General features: G+C 41.2%; 2 protein-coding genes across 2 annotated transcripts in view; one reads left to right on the top strand and one right to left on the bottom strand.

Moving 5' to 3' along the window:
• The window catches only part of CAB39 (calcium binding protein 39), an 85,527-nt gene extending 74,611 nt beyond the window's left edge, over positions 1-10,916 (bottom strand). Inside the window, exon 1 of the mRNA XM_032480456.1 lies at positions 10,541-10,916. The gene's annotated coding sequence lies outside the window, so the exon portion shown is untranslated. The remainder of the gene's footprint in view (positions 1-10,540) is intronic.
• Positions 7,760-12,299, top strand: part of LOC116663531 (serine/arginine repetitive matrix protein 3-like) — a 28,524-nt gene continuing 23,984 nt past the window's right edge. The window contains exons 1-3 of the mRNA XM_032479179.1: positions 7,760-7,787; positions 9,699-9,815; positions 10,519-11,102. Of these exons, the coding sequence (XP_032335070.1) occupies positions 7,760-7,787; positions 9,699-9,815; positions 10,519-11,102 (729 nt within the window). The remainder of the gene's footprint in view (positions 7,788-9,698; positions 9,816-10,518; positions 11,103-12,299) is intronic.

Genomic DNA, 12,299 nt, shown 5'->3' with positions numbered 1-12,299 from the left:
ATTTCTATACTATCAAGGTATGAAGCTCCTTCCTCTCTTTCTTTTGGTTAGGAGGCCATGGCCTTTAATATACATTAAATATATTCCACGATTAACAATCTATTCAAGTGCTCTACCCCTTGAGACAATTCCTAAAAGCAACCAGTTCCACTTTCATGATTAGCTTTCTCAAAGCTGCACATGACATACAAATTTAGATCCAGTCTCTCTCTCTCTGGTCACTTTCTTCTGGATGTACTGCTATGTCTTGTTCCTCCTCCTCCTTTCTTATTCCTTCCTCTTCTTAACAACAACAAAGGCCTCTGTAAAAAATAGTTGTGCCCTTTCCAAACACCTATGATATCCTATGCTAAGCACGCTCATCCCTCACTACATTTAATTTTAAAAGTGGGGGAGCTTTCACAAGATAAAGAAAAAGCTAACATTCTTCACCTTCACCACCCCTCTGCCCTCCACCATAAGTTTTTAGCTTTTGTGAGGAAGGAGCTCTCTCCGACTGTCTAGCCCTCTTCCCATCAACTTACTTCCAGGCACTCACTACGCAGTCTTCAGGAATCAGAACAAGACTAGCTCTTGAGTAAACAAATGGGTTATGACCAATCTTAAAGAACAATATAAAACTAGGAAGTATTTACTTTGCGGTGTGCATGTACAGGAAGATGGTACCAGTTCCTTCTCGCCTACTCAAGAAGACAAGGCACAGGGATGCCGGCCACTGTACATGCAACTAATCTGCCAGCTGAGGAAAAGGGTACTGCAAAGCTATATTCTAATACAATGAACATAAGTAAAATGAATTTGTAAAGACATCAAATGACTTCTAAGTCATCTACGAAGTCCTATTAAGCCCTAGAAAATATTCCAACTTAAATTACTAATAATCTCAAAAATGAATGAAACGAATCTGTACAGATCCACGTCTCACTTACATCCTTATCCAAGACACTTAACAAAATCCTGTTAGGAAAAGAAACAGTTAATAAACGGACGGTAGCTTCTAGAAATCAACACTTTGCTAAGGACTCACTTCTTTTTGGAATCTGTCTAGCAATCAACATCAAGTTCAGTGTCTATGGTTCATGGATTCTACCTTTTTTCCTTTTTTGGAAAAACAGTACATTAGCTTCACTAAGCTTCCTGCACAGCTAGCTCCCTCTCTCCACAGCGCTTCAAAGACCACTGCCAGCTCCGCAGTAATGTGAAAGTTCTCTCAGTGTGCTAGGTTATCACACGTCCTGACCAAAAAAAACTTGATCTCATCAGTTTCTGTAACAGAAATTACCTATATTGCAAGATGATTCTACATTTCAATACCTTGTGGTGGAGGCAACAGAGTATGGTGGGGTTCAAGCATACCCTCTGGGACCAGGGTTTCAAATCTGGGGCCCCTTTTTAGGTGTGACTTCAGACCAATTACTTAGCTTCTTTTTCCCTGTTTACTCACCTGAAAATAGGGTTACTATAGGATTAAATGAGGTAAATATATAGAGAGGCCTTAAACTTTATACCAGAAGGTAACATGGGCCATGTTAGCAATTATTTATCCTTTTTACCTCATTCCTCATTCCTTTTACAAGTACAGAATCTTTATGTTACTTTAATACTGAATTGGTAGGCCTCAATGATGCTGACTACAACTTCTCATTTCAGCAACTTAAGGCCATACTGAGGACAAAGGGGCAGTGAAAGAAACAAAAAGAGAAACATTTAATCAGCGATAGACAATGTAAACGCCTCAGTAGGTAACAGAAATGTCTAAGGTAGCCAGCACAGTTCAGGACAACGGAGAATCCTCCACGAACTGGATTGGCCCCCACCATTGATAACACCTTCTAAATACTCCTTTTCTTAGGTCAGGTCACAAAATTAAACCCCCAACAGCAATACTGAGGATGGAGAATTTTAAAAACTGCAGATAAAACAGTAAATAACAATTTTTACCTTGTTCTTTTAGTGAACCAAAACTATTAAGAATGCTAAATTGATTACCTTGTTCTTTTAGGGAATTGTAACTATAAGAATGCTAAATTAATCACTAATATAGGTCATGTATTTATTTATATTTAATTACATGTTATAAAGAAAGATTATTCTAAGTTTAAGATCTTGTTAAAAATAGTTTAAAAAATACAATAGTATAGCATAAAGCAATTTACAGCTATGAGGCAAATCAACTTTAAGTGGGTCCTTTTGGATATTTTAAAGCTTACTATTCCAAAGGGCTAATATCACAATAAATGATATATCCAAGTACAGATCAAAAAGAGTCCAGGTTCACTTGAAGGCCACTTTAACATTTTCAAAGTCTTAAAATATTTTTGAAAGTGTGTATGGTACAGTAGAAGGAGTTTTAGAACTTCAGTTATCGTAAAAGCTAAAAGGTATTGAACACTTACAGCATTTCAGACACATTATGCAAAGCATTTCTTACCGAATCTTCAAATCATCACAACCATTTCATGCATAGGTTTTACTCCCACTATTTTACAGATGAGAAAAGCCGAGGCAGAATGTGCACTAACCACCCTGCTCAAGAAAACACAGCTAGAATCTAAGTCCAGGAATTCTCAGGCTAGAGCCCTTCCTTTTCCAGGCTGAGCTTTAGTTTTCTCACTCATAAAACAGTCTTGACAATACCTTCTCATTCTAACATCCTAAGAGTTTATAAATTCATGTAACCTCACAGTGTTTCTCAAATTGAACAGTGAATTACTTTAGTAACTAATAACATACATTAAAAAATAGAACAGACACCAGAGATTTACACTGTAAGTGACTATACTTCAACTAAAAAAAAAAGGAACCAACATACTCTGTCCACCCCCCAAAATAGAACAAAATAAAAAGTATCAGATTGCATGTATTGTACATAGAAAGGCCTAAGTACTGTTTCATGAAACTTCTTTTTCAGTTCTGACAGTGTGTTTATATATGTCCTGAGTCACTAATCAAAAATGTAATTTCTCACTGTGGGTTGAAGTTTAAAAGGAGGAGGGGAGGTCTTGAAAAGTTACTCACCTAAAGAGCTCATTATTTTACCTAACAAAGCTAAATTATTCCAACCTTAATTGGATTCCAAACCTGCTGTAAGTAATCATCCCAATTAAAAACTAAATACTTTGAATTCCATACTAATTAGTATGAAAATAAGAGGGTTTCTCAAATTATGTTCCAATAGAATCCTCCTTCAAGATATCTGCGAGTATTTTCTGCGGAAAGGGGGTGTTCTTGTGACCAAATATACTTAACAAATTGGGAAATATTTATATTTCCCTCCTAGACAGTCACAATGCACATTATTAAAAACTGAAAAGCTCAGAAGAAAAAAAATAAACACAACCACTATCAAAAAATAAAAACTGATTAACTATTTTTAATCCAGTGCTCTCCTACACTTAAAATTTCATTCTGGAACCTCTCCCACCAAGTACTAACCTCTCACAAGACTAGATTCTGCAAAACACAACTTAGGAAATACTATTTTATGTGAACTTATCAGGAAAAGGGAAATCCTAATAAGCTTCAGCTTTACAGCTTAAAACCTAATTCAAATAAGCACAAATAGAGCAGAAATACAGAAAATACACAGAAAATTGTATTTTGGTTAAATATTTCATCTCTGCTGACTAGTTTCATCAGAATATTACATGGCTGAATCATTTAATATATATTTACCACAACAATGTTTTATTCTCTAAAAACACGAGATGGGGGAAAGGGTTGAGAAAAGAGATATGAAAAAAGATTTTAAAAATCTGCAATTCAAATAAATTACAATCTACCGTACAAAATTTACATAGGAAATCTACTGAGACAAAATCTCACATACACAGGAAAAACTTGTAACACACAAAGGCAGAACAGAGAATAAAGCCATATCGTAAATAGACAGCCAAACAATCTGCAAGGATCATTTCGGGGACCTGAGTTTCTGCCTCCCTGCTGGAGAATCCAGAATAAGTAAACTGGCTGATAACATGCCAACAAAGAGGGGAAGGGTTGTTTACCTGGACTAGGAAACCTCTGAGACTGGCATGTAAAACAGGAGCCAGGAAATGGGCAATAAAAAATGCTGTGGAACAAATTAATTCAAAATAGATATTTGAGGAGTTATAAATACCCAAGGGTGGTGAATTTCACTCTCATCTCTTATCAGTGATAGAACCCTGGGCTGGAAACAATCCTGTGATCTAAGACAGCATACCACCCTTTTGTAAGCAGAGGATTAGTACCAATTATAGCCAAAGAATACTATCTTAAGCATGTTCTTCACATCTTCAAATTTGTTTCTATATTTTTAGTCTCTTCTTTTCCACTCCCCTTGCCTTTAGTTAATATTTTTCCTTTCCCTACAACAAACAGCTAGCTCATAGAACTTCACAACATATAGTACTTAAAAGTTGACAATGAAACTGGATGTGAGGCTTGAGTATTTGTTAATCATTAACTTACTAAGCTTGTACTTTACAACCACATAACATTTACTTCTTAGCCATTTATTCATAAGTACGAAAGTAAAAAATTTGAAAAAATATATATTTTAATCTAAGACTGCCTGAAGCAGAGAACTACTGTATTGTGAAATAACATGAGGCACCTGACCAACCAGGAGAAAAAAATGTTGAAGCATGGTTACATGCCACAGAGCTCACGTAAAGAAACTACTTCAAGACCACAGGCAAAGAGGAAAGGTACTCAGTAGAGGAAAAACAGCCTCCAGAAAGTCTATATACAGGATCCCTGAAAATAGAGCAAAAGAGACTGAAGGGATTTTTCCGCCGGCTCCCTTATTATAATAATGGGATGCCTGAAGCCTAGAGAGGTGCGACGACTTGCCCAGAGTGACATGACTAGCTAACGAGTCAAGACCCAGCTCAGATCTTCCACTTCCCAGGCTTCTGCATTGCCCACTATAACACAAGGCTTCCCATCTACTCTACAAGACTAACATGAAAAATAAATACTACCTACTGGCCTAATAAAAACTATAAACCAGTAATCAGATTATAACTCTACACAACTAGAGCATTTAGAATAACACATCTCATTTTGTATTATAAAATGTGGTTACTGCCTGGAAACTTATTAATGACCTCATTAGGCTCTATCTACAAACCTTCATTCTAAAGCACTAAATCAAAAAAAGTTAGCAAGAAACCAAGACCCTACAGAGGAAATAAAACTATTTCACATGAGAGAGTCATATTTTGTTTCAGAGAGCACAGATTTTGAAGTCAGGTATATCTGGGTTCAAATTCTAGCTCAACTGCACAATGTGTGATTGTGCACAAGCCTTCACCTTGATTTCCCACCTGCAATGATGCTGGGGATAATACCGCTTGATTCTTTGTCTATTTCAACTTTATACTCATACAACTACCCCTCAAAACTTGCCAGCTACACCACAATGATAAACAGTATATTAAACACCTTTTAAAAAAAGGATTTTGTGCCATAAACCATTTAATACATGAATACAATCTTTGTAAATGCTAATGAAAAAGATCAAAGAAGACATTACTACATAATATAAAACTTTCTTTCAAGCAAACTGAATGAAGAACAGAGAACCAGGTGGTAAGTAGCACAACCCCAAAGCACAATTCCACTTTGGAGAAAATCCACCAGTTACAGCTCAAAGTCAGCCACATGCCTCTCCAGTTATGGTAGGCCTTGCTGTACCCATGTGCAGAAAGAACCATTCCCCTACAGGATTCCTAAAGTTCTCACATTTCTTCTCCTGGAAACAGTCTAGCATCAGCACCACCATCATCACAAAATTTAGTATGTGCCAGGCCCTGCTCTAAGCACTCTAGACATAGTAACTCATTCAATTCCCCTACAATCTTCTCATATGGTCTATATCATTTCTATCCAAGGAATCTAAGCTAGACAGGAGAGAAAGAACCTGCCTAAAGTTATGGAGCCCACAGGAGGGGTGAGGGTTCAACAATCCAGGAGTCTGGTTGCATTGGTGCTTTTAACAAATGGTAACACAGGCTCTCAGAATCATATAAATCTCAGAGTGAGCCTTAAACTATAGACGTGTAAATGGAAATCTGTTCATGTTATTTCTTCCTTGTGCCTAATTACAGCTTATACATGATCTACTGTGGAGGGAGAGAACAGTGACTAACAGGTTAACAGTACCCTGTAAAAGAACAAGCTATAGTTCATTAGACAAAGTTAAGAAGTTAGCAATTTAATTAAGGTCAAGCTACAAAATATATATTTTGTTTCTCAGACAAACATTTTATCACAATAATCAAAGTGTTGTGATGTTTTAACATTATCATACTTCCCTGGTCAGCAATAGTCTATCTGCTGGATAATGTTCCCAAGGATGGATTATATAAAACCAGACTGCCACTGAATATTGGTTTACTAGATTTTCTGCTTTGTAACTACGCATATGAAAGTGCATACATACATATAAACAAGCAAGCACAAATCTACAACTTAAACACTGTATTCTGAGTATCACAATCTCAAATTAGACCCAAAATATTAAGGATCATGTGTATAGGTACATGCTGGACACCGCCAACACAGGTGACCAGGGCAGGCTTTACCTTCTTCCTTTAGATCTACTTCATACCTGACTGATTTCTTGCAATTCTCTGCATGCCATTCTTCCTTCCTCTGCCAACTTAACAACACAGTTGCTAAAAAACCACGATTCTGCCATCCCCTCACCCCTTCTATCTCAAGAGAAAAGTTAAAAGCAGGGTGGGGTCAGGGAGCTCAGGGGGTAGAAATGGCATATCGGAGGAAAACACACGCACACATATGCACACACGTGCACGCACACACACCCCAAAACAAAATGCTGATTGCAATAAGCTGTTAACCTTAATTTTATCACCACAGTCTATCATCTGCCACCCTGTCTTGCAATAACCCTTCCCAGAATCCTTGGAAGGCCTAAGAAACAGAAGTAGAACAAATGTTTAGCATTTACTCCAAGACTGGTCTACTCTACAAATGCTGGTGGTAGAACTATTTGCCTCACTTTGCTCTGCGCTCATACTCTGGACTGACAAAGGTAATGATTAGGGTGCAGCTGGACAGTCATTTGAGTGGTGAGACAGACAAAGTGAGAACTCACATGGCTCAATTCCTTCTTTAATTAAGGATGGCTCCAATACCAGTCTTCACTCCAATAAAACCAAAATATAGACCAATGATTAAATTGTTAAGCAATTTTTAGGCTACTTGGCTTGATCTGCATTCACACAAATACAAGCTCTTTATACCTCAATAATTAAATAGCAAACCACAAGCAATCTAACCCAGAGGTTCAAAGGTTTGATCTTCTTTCCCACCTCTTTATCACACAACAAAGTTTTACTAACATTTTATCATTATTCATATGAATCTACCTATCAATTCCTATTTCTTTAACACCAAACATCACCCATAAAATCAAATTCCTAATTACAGGGAATGGTGGAAAAGTGGAATATTGATTTTTAAAATAGAGACATCACCAGAAAGGTAACCAGAAGACAGTACCTGAAATGAAATTCTGTCCCATATTGGATTTCATTTTTGCCTGCTGAGAAGGGGTGGGAAGGCATTTGGGTTTGTGTCTGTATTTTTATGGCAGATGGCACAACTGTGAATGATCAATGGTCAACCCCTCCTGGAAAAAAACGTTTAGTAAAGTATGGCAGTAATTACAGAAATCAGTAACTAACAATAAAAGCTGATCAAAAGAAAAAACTTTGGTGAATATTCAAAACTAATGAAGGATGCCATGTGGTACACCCATTTGCAATATACAGGTAAAGTTTCAAATAAAACATTATTATCAAACCAAGCCCCATACTTAAACTGGGCTTTCTTATCTATTCTTTTATGTTAACTTTACGAAAATTTATACAGTTTAACTCAGTATCTCACTTTATATGCCATTAGAAACAGAAACAGAGACCTCATTAATACATTTTAGATTGTAAAGCACAAGAGAAAAAAAACTGGCTTAAACAAGAACCTGCTAATGAACTGCCTTGAAATAAAAAAAAAAAAGTCCCTTTTGTTACAGCAGCAAATTATTTCATGACAAATTCTGTATTTTACTGTAGAAATACCAATAGGAAAACAAAATACATCTAACCTGAATTTTTGTGATGTCATGATCACATAGGAGTTAACCTATATGGATGGCCCTAGTACAAAGACTATTTTTTAAGGGTGGGGGGAGATGCATCACAGTGTATGGGAGATTTTATTCCACCTATGAAAGTAATCTTTTTAGTGCCTTTCTAAAAAAGTACATCCACTCATATGGCAGAAATGTATGTATGATTTCTTCCATACCTGATGACAACTGCATCCAAAATAAAACATTTCTTTACTCAACAAGCAATAGGATCGAAATCTTACAGGAAAGTTAATAAATACACTACAAACAAAAAGCCTTTAAAAAGAAGTTCACAGCAGCAGGTAGCAGTTATTAAGCATGACTACTGCATTTTATCTGAGGTAAATAATGTCTTGTCAGGAAAAATAATACACGCAAGATTTCCCTTACACTTCAGTAAAAATATTTTTATATGAAGATATTTAATGACAAAAAGAAAAGGTTAATAAAAGCTATACATATATAAATATATACACCTATGTAGTTTTTCTCACAATGTAAAGAAACATAAACATGAAAAGACTGAAGAGGAAATGTGCAAAAATTTTAACAGTAACAAAATCTAAGATTACAAAAAATAATTTTTAAAAATGTTATGGTACTTACTGCATTTTACAAGCCTTTTTATTAACTAAAAAAAGTTCATGTTCACTTGTCATATAAGCAAACAACAAATAAGTGCTTACCAAAAAAAAACACACACATTATAAGCTGCTTCCATAGATCTTATGTCTAGACTTCAAATACAGCTAATTATTTGCTAGTAACTGGGGGGGGGGGGGGGGGGGGACACACAAAATAAAGCCAGACTTCCACTTCTGGCTCTCCTATAAAGATTTTCATAACCAAAAGCTAATTAAGAACATTTTACCTTTTGACAAAAAGGTTCTATGTTCAACTTTCTATCCCAGAATATTAGTAACAATCTGTTTTTTTTAAAGCATCAATTATTCAGATGGTCTTACACAAAAGTCATTTCAAAGTAAGTTATGTTCAGCTCAGTAATTCCAAAATGTAGATACCTATTACACAATGCAATAAGTTTTGATGCATTTTAGGGAACTGCAGAAACAGAAACACCTTATGTGCAGATGAGTTTATTTTATACACATGTTTCCATTACATCTTAAGAGCCGGACATCTAATGAAGCTTTCTGCAAGAAATATTTTGCTTAGCCTGGACGTGGATTTATCTGAATATCCGGGAAGCTGTCAAAATCGATCTCAAACTGCATTATACTCAAGGCGCAGAATGTCAACTCTTCATTGGGCCTCCTCTCTCTTTTTTCACAAGAGCGCCTTTAATATCCCCTAGCTTACATTTCCGGGCCCATGAGTCACTGAGAAATGAGCACTAAGTTTCCCTTAGAATGCCACTCCACAGCTCCTCCACAGCATTCAAGGATCTGGCCCCCAGACAACTCTTTGGCCTAGCCCCACTCCCCACCACGGTCCTACGCAACAAACTGCATTATGTACTATTTCCAGACTATGCCTTTTTACCTTTGTCCTCTAGCTTTACTGCGCCTCCACATACCGTTCTCTTCTGCAGCTCTCCTCTCTCCCAAATCCCATCGGGCCTTCAAGACCCCGCTTTGCACCGCCTCGCCCAAGAAGCCTTCCAGATTCCTGCTAGGCGGAAGTGATCGATCGGTCCGGTCTTCCCTGGGTACCTTTCTAGCATTTTGCAGTTCTTTCACAGGACTTATCACCTCCTTCCTTGTAACGTGGTTATTTGTGTACTCGTTTTATCTCCCACACCAGAGCGTAAGCTCCTCGGGGGAGGGGACCGCGGGCCCGGGTTCACCTTTGAATCCCTCCGGCGCGGACAGACCAGGGCGCCTGCACACAGTGAGCGTGCAGGCTGGTTCAACCGAACTCGGGAACGCTCCGGCCGCACAATTCCTAACCAGAAATCAGTTAGGCATTTTCCCGAAATGAAGATCACAGAGATGCTCTCTGCCTCCCGATAACAGGAAGTTTACCAAGGGCCAGGAGCCAGGTGCCCGGAGCCCTTGTGCGGTGGGAGTGACAGTTGGCCGGGCCCGCACTTCCCTGCCTTCCCGGCTGCGGCCGCGGACATCCCCACGCCGCCAACCCCGCCAGAGAACCGCGGAGGCTGGCAGGACAGCGCGGGGCCCCCGGAGCTCCGGCCGCAGGCCCCCGGCGCCGCGCCGGCGAAGATGAGGGGGGAAGGCTCCGCGAGGGACCCAGGCCGGGCGGAGAGAGCAGGCCGGGCCGCTCCCCCGACTCCTGGGCCAGAGCGGGCCGGGGCGGCCGCCGCCACCTGAGAAAATGGAGGCAGCCCCGGGGCCGGTGACGGGCCGGGGCAGAGCAGGCGGAAGCCGGGCTGGCGTCCGCGCCGCGAGCAGGGTCGGGCCGGGGGTCACTCACGGGGCTGGGCCGGGCGGCTCCCTCTCCGCCTCCACGTCGTCGCCGTCCCCGTCCTCGGCCGCCGCCGCCTCGGGCTGCTCGCTCGGTCCCCGCGGCGCGGCTCCGGCGCTCGGCCCCTCCGTTGTCTTCCGCCCGCTCCTGCTCCCGGCGACAGGATCCCGCGGCGGCGGCGGCGGCGGCTGCGCGGGCGGACGGCGGCCCAGGGGCTCCCGCGGCGGCCGCCGCACTGCTGCGCGCGCTAACTCGTTCGGGCTGTGGCTGCGGCTCTGTTGCGGGGCCCGGCAACGCCTTCGCCTTCGCCCGGCTCCCGCAGATTCAGTCTCTCCCAGGCCGCGCCGCTCCCCGCTCCCAGCCCGAGCCCGGCTTTGACGTGCGCACTGCGCAGCCGCCAAGGGCGCGACGTCGGGCGGCGCCGCAACGCCCCCTTCGGCCTCGGGCGCCCCCGGGCGGCCGGGCGGACTCAGGACGTAGGAGTCCGGGCCGAGGCCGAAGCGCTAGCGGGCGCAGAGAAAAGCGGAAGCAGAGGAGGAGAGTTCCTCTCTTTTCAACCTGCCACTTACAAGTAAGTGCTCAGCCATTTGTCGTCTGTCTAAGCACTCTTCCTGGAGGAATCCTCTGTCAACTTTCTACCACCACTTCCTGAATTCTTAACAAAGCTTTATTTCTGCTAAAGGCCGGGGCCCGACTTGTATAGATTCATCCCTTCATACTTTCCAGGGCTGGGTAACTCATTTTGGCATCCTCTGAGAAAGCCTAGAAGGTGATCGAATGATCCATATTAATAGGATTCAACAGCCTCGATCGGAACCTCAACTCCACCATTTAGTCTCCATGGGCTATTTCCCTATTCCTACGTTCTTTCACACACTCAACAGTATAGTAATACAGTACCACAGGCTTACGATGATGAAGGAGATAATGAGTTGCAAGACTCTGACAGACTCTGGTACAGAAAAATGCCATACATGCCTATTTTAGTTTCTTCCTGTTGCTTTGTTTTTAATTTGTAATTGAACAGATATTTTTGAGCGTCTACTGGGTGCCACGTGCTACTCTGAGTGGTGGGGCAATGAACAAAACAGCCCCTACTCCTGAGACCAACAAACATATATGTGACATTAGATGGTTTTCGGTGCTGTTGAGGAAAACCACAATGGCTAAGGAGGGAGAGAGTGCAGGGTATTGGTATTCATAGTACTTCTGCAGGGGGTCAGCGACTCCAAGAAAGAGCCTAAAGTACCTTGAGCTATGTGTATGGAAAGGCAGAGGGAACAGCAAGGATGAAGGCCCTGAGGTGGGATGCCATGGAGGGCAGAAGGCAGAGATGGGGCGAGACTGAAGGCTAAACAGACCTAGGTGGAGACGATGGTTTTTGCCCTGAATGAAACAGGGCTAGGAGGGTTTTGAGCAGAGAAAAGACATGGTCTGACATTTCAGAAGAATTACTCTCAGGCTGTGGTGTGAAGACCAGCCTAAAGGGCCTGATGGTTTCAGCCAGGAAACCAGTTAGAAGGCTTTTGAAATAATCCAGTGACAGAGACAGGCTCAGCCCAGTGGAAGACTAAAGAAAGAAGTGGTCAGGTTCTGGGCACATTTAGAAGGTAGAGCTGGCAGGATTTTATTGATTTCTCAGGTTGTTTGTTTGTTTGTTTGTTTGTTTCTGTTTTGTTTTCTCGAGCACCTGGAAGATACAGTTTGGTGAAATGGGGAAGACGAACAGAAACAGATATGAAGGGAGGAACTTGGAAATGCACTTGGG

This window comes from Camelus ferus, chromosome 5 (genome assembly GCF_009834535.1).
Source record: "Camelus ferus isolate YT-003-E chromosome 5, BCGSAC_Cfer_1.0, whole genome shotgun sequence".
Lineage (NCBI taxonomy): Eukaryota > Metazoa > Chordata > Mammalia > Artiodactyla > Camelidae > Camelus > Camelus ferus.
Note: the sequence above shows the minus strand (reverse complement) of the source record. Positions and strands in the feature narration are given on the sequence as shown.